The 16,651-nt window shown below is 39.4% G+C and overlaps 1 protein-coding gene across 2 annotated transcripts in view; it reads left to right on the plus strand.

Annotated features, from left to right (window-relative positions):
- The window catches only part of LOC121485138 (minichromosome maintenance complex binding protein), a 49,331-nt gene that overhangs the window by 21,900 nt on the left and 10,780 nt on the right, over window positions 1-16,651 (plus strand). The window contains exons 6-11 of one of the 2 annotated variants that reach the window (XM_041745194.1): window positions 3,641-3,785; window positions 6,340-6,491; window positions 8,464-8,564; window positions 12,341-12,519; window positions 12,861-12,984; window positions 14,767-14,884. In XM_041745194.1, the coding sequence (XP_041601128.1) occupies window positions 3,641-3,785; window positions 6,340-6,491; window positions 8,464-8,564; window positions 12,341-12,519; window positions 12,861-12,984; window positions 14,767-14,884 (819 nt within the window). The remainder of the gene's footprint in view (window positions 1-3,640; window positions 3,786-6,339; window positions 6,492-8,463; window positions 8,565-12,340; window positions 12,520-12,860; window positions 12,985-14,766; window positions 14,885-16,651) is intronic. The other variant, XM_041745195.1, reaches the window with a different exon arrangement.

Raw genomic sequence — 16,651 nt, forward strand, 5'->3', positions numbered from 1 at the left:
CTATTCTTGTGTGTCATAAAATGGAATCGTAGTCTTTTGTGTCTGATTTTTGTTCTCCATAATACATTTGAGATTTATCCTTGTGTGTGTGAGAGTAGCTCATTCCTTTTTATTGCTGATTTTATTTGTTTATATTTTTTCCACTGGATGAGCATTTGGGTTGTTTCCAGTTTGGGGCCTGGCATTTTGTGAGAAGATTTTCAATTAGGTTTTTTATTAGTTTTCTCTGTGTATCAGTTGTGATAAGTTGTATCTTTCAAGTAATGGTTTCAAAATCATTTAGTCTCACTTGTTAAATTTATGTCAGTAACAAAGCTTTTTATAATATTTCCTTATTTTCCTTTTCATGTCTGGGAAATATCTAGCAATGATCTCTCTTCATGTCCAGTAATGTTAATTAATTTCTCTTTTATTCTGGATCAGTATTATTCATGGTTTGTCAAAGAACCAACTGTTGAATTTTCTGTTTTCAATCTCTTTGACTTCTCTTATTTCCTTTTATGCTAGTTTGGCTTTAATTTTTCTCTAGCTTCTCAGAGTGGAGGCTCAGATAATTAATTTCAAAGCTTCCCTTTCTAATATGAGCATTGAAGGCTATATTTTTTTTTTTAATAACTGCTTTGGTTGCATTCAACAGATTTTGATTTCACCATCACTCAACTCAAAAATATTTTCTAATTTTCCTTGTGATTTCTTTTTTTCTCTTTAATCTTACCACACTGTACCTCCATCTCTTCTCCTCATTCTTTATGCTGCTGTTGGCATTCGCTTCATTTGTACTTAAACTATGGAGCCCACAATACTTTATCCTGTTTGCTGTAAGCGTTTATTTTCTACATAAATTAAGAAATGAGGAAACAGTGTCTTTGTGTTTATGGTATGTACCATTTCTCTTTGTTTTTGTTTTTATATAGAGTCATTTTACTAAGTCTGTTTTTAAATTTTTTTTTTAAAGCACAGATCTAAAGATTAAAATGTTAGATAATAAAGTGTAGATCTGTTGGTGGTGAGTTTTTTGGTTCAACTTCTTTTTTTATTTGTTTTGTTTTTTGAGATTTTATTTACTTATTCATGAGAGACACACACAGAGAGAGGCAGAGACACAGGCAGAGGGAGAAGCAGGCTCTTCAAGGGGAGCCCGATGCGGGACTCAATCCCAGAACCCAAGATCAAGACCTAAGTGGAAGGCAGACACACTTGACCACTGAGCCACCCAGTGCCCCCTTTCACCTCTATTTTTGAAGGATGTTTTTACTGGATACAGAATTCTGGATTGACAGCTCTTTACCCTCCCCAGCATTCTATGTCTTGTTCCATTATCTGTTAGCCTCTGTTGCTTTTTTTTGCTTGTTTCTTTTGTTTTTAAAGAAAGTGAGTGAGGGGAGAGGCAGAGGGAGGAGGAGAGAGAGAATCTTAAGCAGACCCCATGCCTGATGTAGATCTTGATGTGTGGCTCAATCCACAACCCTGAGATCATGATTTGAGCCAAAATCAAGAGTTGGATGCTCAACTGACTGTATCACCCAGGTGCCCTGACCCCTGTTGCTTTTTGATGAAAGGCTAGTTGTCATTTTACTGTATCCTTGTATGTAATATCTTTGATTTTTCCCTGGCTGCTTTTAATGTTCTCTGTGTCTATAGTTTTTGGCAGTTTTACTGTGATGGGCTGGGTGTGGGCTTTTTTGTGTTTATCTTGCTTGGGTATTTTTGAGGTTTTGGATCTGTAGTCTGGTATTTTTCAGATTTCAGCCTTTATTTCTTAAAAAAAATTTTTTTTTTAAAGATTTTATTTATGTGAAAGATATATTTATTTATGGTAGTGGGGTGGGTGTAGACAGCGGGAGAAGCAGACTCCCTGCTAAGCAGGGAGCCTGACGTGGAACTCAATCCCAGGACTCTGGGATCATGACCTGAGCTGAAGGCAGATGCTTAACTGACCGTGGCCCCCAGGTGCCCTCCTTTAAATATTTTTCTGTCTTAGTCTCTTGGCATTGTCTCATTTTCTGGGGATTCAATCAGATAATCATTAAATGTTATTATTCTCCAGATTACAAAGATTGTGGGGTTTTTTTTTTTTTGTTCTTTTTCATTTCAGATACTCAGTTCTTGATTTTTCATTTGGTTATTTTCCATTGTTTACCAAACATCCCTCATCTTTGACTCATCTGTCTTTTTTTTTTTTTTTTTTTTTTTTTAAGATTTTATCCATTTATTTGAGAGTAAGAGCACATGCACAAGCATGGTAGAGGGGCAGAGGGAGAAGGAGAAGCAGACTCCACACTAGGAGCCCAACATGGGGCTTGATCCCAGGACCCAAGATCATGACCTGAGCTGAAGGCAGATACTTAACTGACTGAGCATTCAAGTGCCCTTCGTCTTTGTTTTAAAATTGAATTTTAAGGTTTAGAAGGAACATACTTTAACATAATAAAGGCTATATATATTTTTTTAAATGTGATTTTTTAGATTGCCTTTTAGTATTCTTGTCTGCTAATTCCAATATCTGAGTCATCTCTGGGTTTGTTTTTATTAATTTTAATCCTGATCATAAGTCATATTTTGTTGCCTCTTTATATATAACTAATAATATGCTGATTTACAACATTGTAGAGGGTTGGTTTTGTCTTCCTTCCAGTAATGTTGCATTTTCTGACAGGTGATTTAAGTGGATCACTTTGACTTTGTCATGGCTTGGTTTTGAAATTTGTTAAGGTGGGTATGGAATGGCCCTTGCTGTGTAGGAGATGTGTTCATGAGATATGCTATTTCTGGGTCACACCTAAGTAAGTACCCAAGATGTTCATCAGGGTCCAATTCTAGTATTATACAATTTCCAGAATTTACATTTAGCTCCCAGCCAACTAGCAACTGTTTCCTGCTAGGCTTCAAGGAATCCTGACTGTACATCCATAGTTTTGTGTTCAGCCAAAGACCCAAATAAAACCTGAACAGGTTTTTGGGTCTTTATCAGCAACACTTGTCTTTTTGTTACTGCTCTGCAAATTCCAGTTGTTCAGTAACCCCGAATTGTGTGCTCTGTTTTCTCTACTTAGCAAGGGTGAGACCTTCATGTCTCTTTGTTGCAGTTTGGGAAATATTCCCAAGAGAAGGCTGGGAAGAATGTGGAGTTTCCCGGTGTGTTTCCTTATTCAGGAACTGTAGCCTTAAACTCCCTTACAGCATTCAGTGCCTGAATGTCTTTTGTGCTCATGTCTTTTGTGCAGTTTGTAGTTCTTCATAGTGCAGGTAGGGAGCATGAGGTTAAGCTGCTACTCTGATGATCAGAACTGGAAGTCCAGTCTTTTAAAAGGATGTTTTAATTTAATTTAATTTTATTTTATTTTTATTTTTTTAATTTTTATTTATTTATGATAGTCACAGAGAGAGAGAGAGAGGCAGAGACACAGGCGGAGGAAGAAGCAGGCCCCATGCACCGGGAGCCCGATGTGGGATTCGATCCCGGAGTCTCCAGGATCGCGCCCTGGGCCAAAGGCAGGCGCCAAACCGCTGCGCCACCCAGGGATCCCGGATGTTTTAATTTTAACCAAATTGCAAACCAGTCATCTTTTATGAGCCCTGTAATTAGCATTCCTTAGGATTCCTCAATTCATGGTAGATTTTTCTTAACTTTTCATTTAACGCCTATGTTAATGCAAACCAAGCTCGAGTCAGCCCTTCGACATCCTACACTCCCAGTCGTCACAAGAGGAGTTACGAAGATGATGAAGATATGGACCTACAGCCCAATAAACAGAAAGACCAACATGCAGGGGCCAGGCAAGCAGGTAGTGTATGCCAACGAGCTTTCTGTACATCTCTCTCTCAAATGTGTTTTCAGAGTTAAGTGTTGTGTAATATTGCTCTAGATTTAGGAACTGACCATGATTTAACAACCCTGCGTTCAAGTTCATCACAGTTATAGACAGTTTTGTGAGTTTCTACAGTACTCTTTGGTCAAACTGCTTCATAAATGAGCAGTTAGGCATCACTTAGACGTGTCTGCTTTCCTGTTAATTTGTAAGAGTCTCAGAAGGCTAGTTGAAAAAGGTCTTTTCTCATTCTTTATTTTTATCTCAGCTCCTAAGGAATATGGAAGCTAGTACTTTATACTGAAAATGTTTTTCTTTATATCTGAAAACATCCTTTTTCATTTTATTTTTGAGATAGTGTTACTTTTTTATTTTTTAAAGATTTTATTTATTCATATGAGAGCACGTGCACGCAAGCAAGGGGGAGGGGCAAAGGGAGAGGGAGATGCAGGCTCCCCACTGAGCAGGGAGTCTGACATGGGGTGGCGAGGGGCTGATGCAGGGCAATCCAGGGCTCTGGATCACTACCTGAACTGAAGGCAGATGCTTAACCAGCTGAGCCACCCAGGCGCCCCCAAATAGTGGTACTTTAATTTAGTATGGTCAGAAGCATCAGAGGATAACTATGAAATTGTGGTGAACTATGTAACTTCGTTCTCAGCTTGAGAGCAGAGAGCCCTTAGAATAGGGCTCACAGTTCTGTTCTGTTTATGCACATTTGTAGCAGTTTTTCATGAAACATGCTGAAAACCCAATGAATTCTGATTAATACAGGGGGACCAAAAGTTACAATATCCTAAGAGCATGAGATAATTTCATAATTCACATATTTCATTCTTGATTTCACCAATCACATGTTTAGGAGTGGTGAGTTTCTTTATTATGGCAGGTAGATAGGTTTGTCTTTATTCCTCTTTTATGTCCATTCACTTCTCTTGAGCACCATCATCAGGAGGCAAGTTGAAAGGAGAGGGGGTCAAACAATTCAGTCTAGTCAAGGAGCATCTGTAAGATTCGATTGAGAGTGGTAAAGAATTACTAAAAATTTCATTTAACCATAGATTTCCTACTTTAGAAGTTCATATTACTATATTTCCTTAGAGCAAAGGCATATTTTAATGTTTCTAACATCGGGATGTTTTACAATCTGTACAAATGTGGTGGTGGTGTTTTTCTCTACCCACTCCCTAAATGTTCATTAAAATTAGTGGTGTGTCATAACAATAAGTAACATACTAGCATCCGAGATGTATGGCAATTCTCTTATCACCTAAGCAGCTGATGCTCTCCTCTTTTTTGTGTTTTGTTTGGATGTCATACTATATATAGGGCCCTTGGACCTTTGAGTGCGTTTGTGTACAGCTTAACTTGTTTGTTGGTTTCTAGGTGATCTTTCAAGCTATATATATTTTTTAATTTTTTTTGAGATAAGTGTAGATCACATGTAACTGTAAGAAATGTTTCCCCTGATAGTAACATCTTATATAATTATAGTAGAATATCATCACCAGAAAGTGGACATTGACACCACCCTTCGACCTTCTATGCACGTTTCTTATCTTAAATGTACTTATTTGTGTGTATTTAGTTTGGGGCAGTGTTGTCACTTATAGATGTCACGTGTGGGGCTGCTACCACAGTATCTAGAACAGTCCATTGCCCACGTCTTTCAAGTCGCCCTTTTAGAGTCATGCCTCCTGCTCTCCGGCCTCTCCCTTCACTACAAGTCCCTAACCCCTAGCAAACACTAATCCATTCTTCGTTCTTCATCTCTGTCCTAATGTTATTACCAGAGTGTTACGTAGTCAGGTATACAGATTCCAGTCTAGCATTAACCCTAATAAAATAATAAGTTACATAAATGGAATCATACAGTATATTCATTTTGTGAATTGACTTTTTTCATTCAGCAAAACTTCCTTGAGATCCATCTAGGTTGTTGCATGTATTAATAGTATATTCCTTCTTATTGCTGAGCTGTTTTATGGTGTGGCAAGCTATATGTTGGTTCTAATTAATTGTACGCCCTAAGCTGTGACTACTTTCAAGGATAGAGAGCGTTTTTTAAATCATTTTTGTATTGCCAGCGGCTAGTCTGATTTAGGAATCAGAATGAATTGTACATAATGAATGTTACAAATTATTTGGTAAATGAATTTATTGCTATATGGTTTTATTCTGTTTAATAAGTAGAAAAACATGTTCTTTCAAGGTGGGTTCGTTGTCAGTAGACAGTGTGTTTTGTAGGTTAAAGATGTCACAGTCACTATTAAATACTAATAACTTTTACAATACTTGAGGTTTGAAGGGGGGAGTTTTTTTGTTACTGGGAGAAATGATTAAATTTTTCAGATCTTCATAATTTTTGTTCTGTTTTAGCTCAGACAGAGGGTTTTGTTAGCATATGCTACTTTCTTAAGAACTGTAACAACTTGGGTTTTGAGTTCAGAAGCATCATTTATATCAAACTTGAAAGACTCTTTAGGAAGCCTTAAAAATGACTAAGTACAGTGCTGTTCTTTGAATTTAGGGAGTGTTGGTGGTCTTCAGTGGTGTGGAGAGCCAAAACGTTTAGAAACTGAAGCTTCTACTGGGCAGCAGCTGAACTTCTTGAACCTCTCTTCTCCTTTTGACCTGAATTTCCCACTGCCAGGGGAGAAGGGCCCTGCATGCCTTGTGAAGGTACTAAACCTTTTATAGACCTGACCTTGTTGTAGATGTGGAATGTGTCTTGGGAGTTAACATGGAGTACTCTCAGCATCTGTGTTTGTTTCCCATGGCTGCTGTAGTGAATATTCACAATGTTAGTGGCTTTTAAACAACAAAAATTTATCATTTTTACAGGCTTTAGGTCAGAAGTCCAACATCTATCTCACTGAGGATAAAATCAAAGTGTCCTTGGGGCTGCATTCCTTTCTGGGTGCTCTGGGGGAGAATCTGTTTTCTTGCCTTTTCCAGTTTTATAAATACTCCCATTTCTTGGTTTGAGGCCCCTTCTTCCATCTTCAAAGCCAACAGCTATGCATTTCTCTAACCATGTTTTCATAGTCATTTCTCCCTTAGACCGTAGGTGGGAGAGATTCTCCCATTTTAAGAACCTTGGTGATTAGATTGGGCCCAACCAGATAATACAGGATGATCTCATCTTGGGGTCTTGAATGTATACACATCCCTTTTGCTTGTCAGGTAACATATTCACAGATTTCAGGAATTAGGACGTAGACCTCTTTGGGAGGCCATGTTCTGCCAACCACAGCACTCTCAAAGAATTGAAGGATATGGGGCACCTGGTTGGCTCAGTTGGTGGAGCCTGTGACTCTTGATCTCAGGGTTGTGAGTTTGAGCCCCATGTTTTTTTTTTTTTTTTTAATTTTTTTTTTTTTTTAATTTTTTTTTTTTTTTTTTTAATTTTTTATGATAGTCACAGAGAGAGAGAGAGAGGCAGAGACACAGGCGGAGGGAGAAGCAGGCTCCATGCACCGGGAGCCTGATGTGGGATTCGATCCCGGGTCTCCAGGATCGCGCCCTGGGCCAAAGGCAGGCGCCAAACCGCTGCGCCACCCAGGGATCCCCCCATGTTTTTTTACTTAAAAAAAAATAGAGTATTTCCAACACAGAATAGTTTAATTCATGTGTACTTCCTTTCTCTGTCATTTCCAACTTCCAACAGTATCTGTGCATTTTCAACATTATTCTCATCAAAATCTGTATCTCATTTGTATTTAAAATAAAATAGAAGGCAAAAAATTTATTGGTAGCTTGTTCTATCTTGCTTACCCTGGTTTTTTTATCCTGATAGGTGAAACAAGCAGTATAAGTTTCAGAAATGATCACTGAGAATTTTCATTCTTTTATTTTGTGATTTTAACCTAAATGGCACTTTAGTTATATATCACAGGGACCAGAGTTAGGACAGCTTTCCGCCGTGCTTCAGTTTAGCCTCATCAAGAGGAGGCTTTGACAGTTACTGAAGTCCATCAAAGATAGACTTTGAAAGTTTTATTGTGAAAAACCTTTCTGAGTTTTGTATTCCTAATGGTGCATAGTTGGTGAATAAGTCCAAAGTTAGTAGTCCTGCGTTTTGTTTTGTTTTTTTTTTTCCTTTCTTGGTGTGCTTAATAGGTTTTGAGATAATGCATGGTTCTTGTTTTTCTTTAAAGATTTTATTTTTTATTTATTTGGGAGAGAGAAAGAACATGAGTAGGGGGAGGGGCAGAGGGAGAAGCAGACTCCAGCTGAGCAGGAAGCCCAATGTGGGGCTTAATCCCAAGACCCTGGGATCTTGACCTGAACTGAAGGCCCTCCGTTAACTTACTGAGCTACCCAGGTACCTGATAATGCATGTCTCTAAAGTTAATTGATCCACATCATTTGGGAAAGCCTTTTCTTCGAAGTGGTGTAGTGCGTTGATAACAGACCTTGGTCCAGGAGTCAGGAGTCCTGTGTTTTAGTTGTTAATTGCTAACTAGGAGAATGACTTTAGGCTAGTACTTTATTGTCTTGGTTTCAATTTATGAAATAAATGAGTTGCTTTAAGGTCCATTTCCTGACCGATAAAAATCTAAGATACTATTATTACCTTAACACTAATATTTTATGACTTTTTGGTATTATTTGGTCCTAACAATGTGATTTTTATATGATCTCCTATCAGGTATATGAAGACTGGGATTGTTTCAAAGTCAATGATGTTCTTGAGTTATATGGTGTCCTGTCTGTGGATCCTGTACTAAGTATACTAAATAATGATGAAAGGTGAGTCTGTTTGCTCTTTTTTGGGTAAATTTATTTTGATCTAATTTCAAACTTGCAGACAAATTGGAGGATATTTATAAAGAACTTTCTCTCTTTACCCAGAGTTAGCAGTTGTGAACGCTGGTATCCCATTTGTTCTGTCATTCATATGTGTATACGCACATGTATTTTTCTGCAAAACTTCAGAGTAAGTTGCATACATTATTCCCTAAATACTTGAGTCCTTATTTCCTAAGAACAAGACTTTCTCCTGTAGAGTCAGGGTACAGTTATCAAAAATGAGGAATTTGCTGTAAACACACCATACACTAACTCATGGTCCATACCACGGGCCATGGTTCTTTCTTGTGAGTTTTTTTTCTTTTTCTGTTTTCTTTTTCTTTTTTTCTTTTTCTTTTCTTCTCCTCCTCTTTCTCCTTTTTCTCCTTCCTCTTCTCCTCCTCCCTCTTCTCCTTCTCCCTCCTCCTCCCTCCCTCCCTCCTCCTCTTCCTCCCTCCCTCCTCCTCCCTCCCTCTTCCTCCCTCCCTCTTCCTCCTTTCTCCTCTTCCTCCTTCCTCCTCCTCCTTCTTCTCCTTGATCCAGGATCCATAGGGTCATGTGTTTCACTCACCTGGAACAGTTCTCAACTTCTGTCTTTCCTGGCCTTGACACCTTTTTTTTTTTTTTTTTTTTTTTAAAAACTTCACAAAAATTTGTTTCTCACAGTTCTGGAGGCTGGGAAGACCCAAGAGTAAGGTGCTGATGCTGCCATACCTATATCTGGTGTCTAGTGAGGGCCCATTTCCTGGTTTGTAGATGGCTGTCTTCCTGTGTTGTCACATGTCAGAGACCCTCGACACCTTTGAAGAGGACAGCCAGTCATTTTGTAGAATATCTCAGTTTGGGTTTGTGTGACATTTCCTCATTAGATTCAGGCTGTCCTATCAGGAAGCACATAATGTCAGTGTGCCCCATTACTAGTTATACTAATTTTGATCATTTTGTTAAGGTGACATCTGTCAGGTTTCTGTTTTTTACTTTGTAAAATAAGCAATTTGGAAGGAGATACTTGGAGACTACATAAATACCCAGTTTCTCATTTCATCGCTTATTTTAATATCCACTGATGATTTCTTAAAAAGATTTATTTATGTACTTTAGAGAGAGTAGGAGGGGCAGATGTAGAGGGAGAGGGAATCTCAAGCAAACTCTGCACGGAGTGTAGAGCCCAACACGGGGCTTGATCCCATGACCTTGAGATCACGACCTGAGCTGAAACTAACAGACGCTCAATTGATGGTGCCACCCAGACACCCCTATGCATTGATGATTCTTGAGTCAGTTTTGTTACTCTCATGGTGATTTTATATCTCAGTCATTCCTTCGACACTTGTTTATTGGCATTTTGTTGGAAGAGAGATTTCCCTTCTCTCGTTTATTTAAGTAGTTTGTTTATATCAGCACGGATGTTAGTCTGGTACTTGAGATTCAAATTTTCTCATTTGGCTAGTGGGAGTCATTGTAAATATGTTCTGGGGCCTTGCTGACATGACCTCATTTTTGAACATATCTTTTCTGACACATTATGCTGTTTCAACCTCATCTTGTCCGACCCATGCTCCAACTGCAGTATCAGCGATTTTTCTAAGGAGCATCAGTTTCTTTTAGTGAGGAATTTTAAAGTCATGATGTGAGTGCTTGTGTGCTCAGTGGTTCCAGGATTGGTATTGCTTCTATGCCTTTTTAGTGGACAGTGCTAGGAAATGTATATACATATACACGGTATGCATACAAATAAATGAATGTTTATTTACCCATACATCTTTATATATTTTTATTTATTTATTTGACAGAGTTAGAGCACATAAGTAGGGGGAGTGGGAAAGGGAGAAGCAGACTCCCTGCTGAGCAGGGAGCCTGATGTGGAGCTCGATTCCAGGACCCTGAGATTGCGACCCAAGCCGAAGGCAGATGCTTAACCGACTGAGCCCTTCTTATGTATTAATAAGTCTCTCTATCAGAACCATGAATTCACAGTGTTTCTAGTTCTAGCTCCACGTGCACATGTTCTCCCTTCGCCCTCCACATTATTTGTAACTCCTAACAGAAAGAAGCTTGACTCTCATTATTCTCAATATATTCCATGGCACAGAGAAGGCAGCTTCAGAGTTGGTAATCTGTGCCACTGCAAAAAACCTCATAATTTGAGTTCAAGAATGGTTTCTACTTTTTATTTTAAAATGAAGTCTATAGTCAGGGTTCTGTGTCCATAGTTCCTGGAGTGAGTCCTTTTCTTCTCCTTTGGTTCTTTGGCTCATTATTCATTTAATGTAGCTAAGCTTATTTGTTTCTATTGCGTTTCATATTAGAGTTTCTCGTCCATCCTTGTCCATCCTTGTTTTGATTTTTTTAAGTATAGAAAACGTTGACATTGTTGCCCACAACACAGTTACATACAAAGAAGGTAGGGGTGTCTACCCCCCTGCCCTATTCCCACTCACCCTCCATAGGGAACCAACCTGTCTCTGCTTTTATCTTATATTTTTTGCAAAAATAAGTAGACATGTGTATGTTCTATCCCCCCTTTATATAAAGGTGGTATGGTAATATGTATTCTTTATACTTTCTCGCCCCATTTAACAATATATCCTGAAAACCCAAGTCTTTCTCATTCTCTCTTGTTTCCTTTTGAATTTGCCAAGAGTGGGATCATATGCCCTCACGCAAAACAGTTTTCTTGTTGAGTATTGGATATTCATCTTGGTTTCCCTATAAGAAGAGTTTACTTTTCACTATAAGGAAAAAAAGGGGGCGGGGGACAGAAATTTTAAACAACTGTAAATATATATATATATATATATACATGTATATATACACACACACACATACACACACACCACGTATATAATGCAACAACATATATGTGTGTGTGTGTGTGTGTGTGTGTGTGTGTAGCAGATTGCTTGTCCTGGCGGTTTCTGATTATGATTTTCCTGCTTTAGTCACTTCATTTGTTGAAGCCGCTTAATCCACAGATGTATCAGATGGCTTGAGTTGCCAACCTGGTTTGGCCCTTTAACTGGCCATGTGGATTCCTCATTGTAGATGAGGGTAGGTGAGGCGTTAATGAATTGATGTGTGCACAGCAAAGAACACTGCCCAATGCACAGTACATACCACGTAAAAGTTGTCATCGTCCTTGCGTGTAAGGAGGGTAGCAGTATAAATTGGGGACTCTGTAGAGCAGCTGGTAAAGTCTGAAGTTCTAGAAACATTTTAGTGATTTGTTTCGGTCATATCACTATGAATTGTCTGCTAATTTTTTAGCAAATCTGAAAAAGTCATTTTTTTACTGCTTGACTATTCACTATTCAAGGAGGTGAAATGGAAGAATAAAATTTAGGAAAACCAGTTAGCAAAATAAGAGATGAATGGATCTTCCACACTGAATAATAGATACCTAATGGCTTTTGAGAAAAGGACTTCAGTTTTTGAGACAAGCTGTGAAGTATTTCATGTCTCAGCTGATAAGGTGGTTTCCGAGCACAGATACTCTTTATCACTGATGCATTCTGTCCCATTAGTTGTAGTTCTAGCATACTCAAAGTGTTCTTGTTCTTGAAGAATACATACATATCCTCATATGACCTGATTCACCTGATGTCTATGTGGCATGACAATTTAGCATGAGGAGCCATTTTCCATTCTTTGAGGAGATGTACAGGTGGAACCATTCGTGGCTTGAATTCTCATTTTCAGAGCTGTGCCTATGAATTGAAGTTTTCTCCTCTCTGTAGGGATGCCTCTTCGCTCTTGGATCCGATGGAATGCACAGACACTGCCGAGGAGCAGAGAGTGCACAGTCCTCCTGCTTCATTAGTGCCAAGAATTCATGTGGTTTTAGCTCAGAAGTTACAGCACATCAATCCTTTACTGCCTGCCTGCCTTAACAAGGAGGAGAGCAAAACCTGTAAGTGTAAGTGCTAAGGCCTCGGGACCCAGAGACCGTTAGCCCTGCGCATGTTGGGAGCTGCGTGTGCCGTGTGCTTACGGTGGGGCTGAGCCGGTCAGTTCCTCGTTGCTCAGGTTAATCTAGCAATCTCTGTGACTCTGGCCCATTTTCCTTTATGTCAATTTTCTTTATTAAAATGAGGCCCAAAAGTTGACAAGCTGTCTTACTTTGAATGTTGGCATCACTTTTAATGACCAGTATTTTAAGTCTACACTAGTTGTCTACAGACTTGAGTGCTTTGTTCCTGAGACACTGGGGAGGAACTGGTATGTGTGTTCTGAGTGTGGCCTCCCTCCCTTCTCTAGTTGTTTCAGGTTTCATGTCCGAATTGTCCCCCATCCGAGCAGAGCTGCTTGGGTTCCTCACTCACGCCCTTCTGGGAGATAGCTTGGCTGCTGAATACCTGATATTGCATCTCATCTCTACAGTGTAAGTGCTATATTCCTGGCGGCAGGCAGGGGAGGTGGGGGTTTTGTTGAAAGTGGAAGAGAGCAGGAAGGTTTCTCGGGTAACTTCTGTGCTACTATTGATTATTTTCGTCATCAAATGGTTTTTATTCATTCAGTGTAATAAGTATTACATGATATCACGAATTCCTTTGTCCATTTTTTTGTTTTACATTTAACCTTTTGTTTGTCTCCCTTAAATACAAGAGCCACAATCAGACAAAGAATCTAGCTGATGAGTAAAATGAGCTGTTTTATTCTTTTTGCATTCTGAATTCTCTGTTTATACATCCTAACACTCTGCAAGGTCCAGTGTACACACATCTAACTTGTATGCAGACGTGCTTTACCTCCTTTCCCCTCCACCGCAGGTCTTTATTTTTTGATTTCAGAAATAACTTGTGTCTTCAGCAAGTTCCAGGAGCATGAGGAGACTGGAAATTGTCTGTAATCTCACCCACTTAGAGATGATCTCCAGTAACACATTGGGCTCATGTTCGTTTCATCTTTTTTGTTTACGTATGTGTACATTCCTACACGGATCTCCATCGTACTCTAAATGGATCCACGTCTTGTTTTTATCATTTAACAATGATAAATGTTTAACAATGATGAATGTTTTATCTTAAACATTCTTTTTATTATTCTTTATTATTTTTTTAAAGATTTTGTTTATTTATTCATGAGAGAGAAAGAGGCAGAAACGTAGGCAGAGGGAGAAGCAGGCTCCGTGCAGGGAGCCTGATGTGGGACTCGATCCCCGGATTCCAGGATTACGCCCTGAGCTGAAGGCAGATGCTCAACTGCTGAGCCACCCAGGTGTCCCTATCTTTTTTTTTTTTTTAATATTTTATTTATTTATTCATCATAGACACAGAGAGAGAGAGGCAGAGACACAGGAGGAGGGAGAAGCAGGCTCCATGCAGGGAGCCCAATGTGGGACTTGATCCCAGGACTCCAGGATCACGCCCTGGGCCAAAGGCAGGTGCGAAACTGCTGAGCCACCCAGAGATCCCAGGGTGTCCCTATCTTACACATTCTTGTTTTGTAATTCTTCATGAACTTCATGAACTGTAATGGCTATACAGTATTTTGTTATAGACCATTGTGCTAGTTCCATAATTGTTAGATTTCCTAGTTTTCCTCTATAAATGACACTGCAGTCAACATCTTTGTACTGCAGACCTTCACTTGGTTGGGACTTCAGATCGCTGTATATAACGGTTGAGTACAGACTCTGGAGCCAAAGTCGGTAGGTTCAAATCCAGCTCTCTTGCGTTCTGCTGTGTGAACTCGGTTACTTCAGATTTCTGTCTCAGATTTCTCACCTGTACAGCGAAGATGACCTGCCTCAGAGAGTCTAGGAATTAAATGAGACATTTAAGCCCTCTGAACAGTCCCTATAGCACATGCTCAGTGCTCACATATAAGTACTGGCTATTATTTTTATTGCTGTTATTCTGATAAATGAACTGGTCAGAGTAATTTGCTTTATTTTATTTATTTATTTATTCATGAGAAACACACACACAGAGGCAGAGACATAGGCAGAGGAAGAAGCAGGCTCCATTCAGGGAGCCTGATGTGGGGACTTGATCCTGGGACCCCAGGATCACTCCCTGGGCTGCAGGTGCTAAACTGCTGAGCCACCCAGGGATCCCAATTTGCTTTATTTTTAATGACAATATTGTGCTAATCTTTGTTTGCTTTTTGATGGAAATCAGAAAATCATCAATATCTTACTGGTTGGTATCTTTTTTTCTAGGTATACAAGAAGAGACGTTCTTCCACTGGGAAAATTCACAGTTAACTTGAGTGGTTGCCCACGGAATAGTACCTTCACAGAACACTTGTACCGGATTATTCAACATCTTGTTCCAGCAGTAAGATCAATATAAATATTTATTACAAATCTGAACACTCTGGGGCGCCTGGGTGGCTCAGTTGGTGGGGAACCAGCTTCTCCCTCTGCCTCTCCCTCTGCCCCTCCCCAGTCCACTTGTGTTCTCTTCTCTGCTCGCTCTCTCAAAAAAAAATACATAAAAAAAACCAAAAAAAACAAAAACAAAAAACCTAGGGGCCAAGGGCAGTCGACAGCCACAGAGTATGGTGCCACAAAGGAGAGCCTTGGGGGTCAGGACTACTGTGCTGTCAGAAAAGGTTAGGAATGGGGATTTCTGAGGAGGAACCGCCAAGTGCTCTGCCAGAAGGGCCAGGCTTTGAGTTGGAACTGTCTTGCTTGCGTTTCGTCCTGTTTTACACTGTTGTACGCATGCCCTGAAGTTTTCCTGAATGACGTGACAATATGTGTTTTCCGTGGCCATTCAGAGCCTGTGTTTTCAAAGCAAACAGTAGAATACAAGAAAATGCTTTCAAGTATAAAAAGTACCTCAAACCATATGCAGATAACACTGGGGTTACTGGCTCTACCAGCTTTTGAAGTAGCAAATCCATTATGCCATAGTTAAGGTACAAGCAGAACAATAAAAAAATAGTGAGATTAATTTTAAAAGTTGTCTTACAATGATTTCTTTCACACTGAATCTGGATACCAACAGGGCAGCCATGAGATTCCTGCTTCAGTTTGTATGATCAGATGAACTCATGGGAAGTTGGTTGATGTGAGAGGAGATTTTTGAACATGTTTTATCTTGTGCTTGAAAGACATTCAATATTGGGATACCTTTTCAAGAACATTAATACATCCAATATAAATGTCAGGTTACAATGTAAAGATTTAACAAAATTCTTTAGGTATCTTCAGCGTTCATTCTAATGGGCTACTGTCCCAGATACCGTCTCCCTAAACTGTTTGATCATCAGGTGAAAGTGCCTGTTTATGTACAAGTCAGCCCCTCCCTACCTGCTCTCAGCCCTGCCTGACGTGATTGTGAGCTGCCACCATCTCTGCGTTCTATAGAATTTCGGTCAGCAGCAAAATTTGATTTTTGTCACATCCCTTTCCTTCCCCTTGAAATGCAGTTTAAATGGAGTCCTTATGGTGAAAGTTGAAATATTCAGTGTCCCTTTAGTATAATCCTTTCTCAAACAAGGAGCCCTAGCCCTGTCACCTGAAATAAAACCAGCTTGAGACCATCTGCTGTAGCTCAAGTAGGGGGAGACAGACCTCGTATTTCCCCTGTAGAACGTTTCCAGTTTCCAGGAGCGGAGGTATCTTATACACTAACCTTTTTTCTGAGGTAACCCCTCTGGTTGAGAACTCCAATCAAGGTCACCTCAGAGTATGAGTTTTTAAGGAGTCCTAAAGTAAGACAACCATTTTCGGGGTTACTCATTGCCTCTCTCCATTTGTGTCCTAAATTACTCCGCCGTGTGCTATTTTAGTGTTTTGGAAAATGAAAACGTGTTATTTAGCATAAAAAAAAATAAAAATTAAATTAAATTAAAAAAAACCTGAGCATCCTTTAAAAACCATCTAATTGTCTTTCATTCAGCTCAAGTATTTAACTTTGAGGTTTTAATAGATCTTATTAAAGAGGACAAAGCCTGCCATGTCCCATAATTTACATATTCACCCCTAAACATTTCACTTGCCTTTTATTGCACAAGTTTCTATGACTCTAATGGCACGATTGCAAGTACATCCCTTAAAATTATATTCTTGGTTGATGCCAGTTTGTGCAACTTGG

This window comes from Vulpes lagopus, chromosome 2, assembly GCF_018345385.1.
Source record: "Vulpes lagopus strain Blue_001 chromosome 2, ASM1834538v1, whole genome shotgun sequence".
NCBI lineage: Eukaryota > Metazoa > Chordata > Mammalia > Carnivora > Canidae > Vulpes > Vulpes lagopus.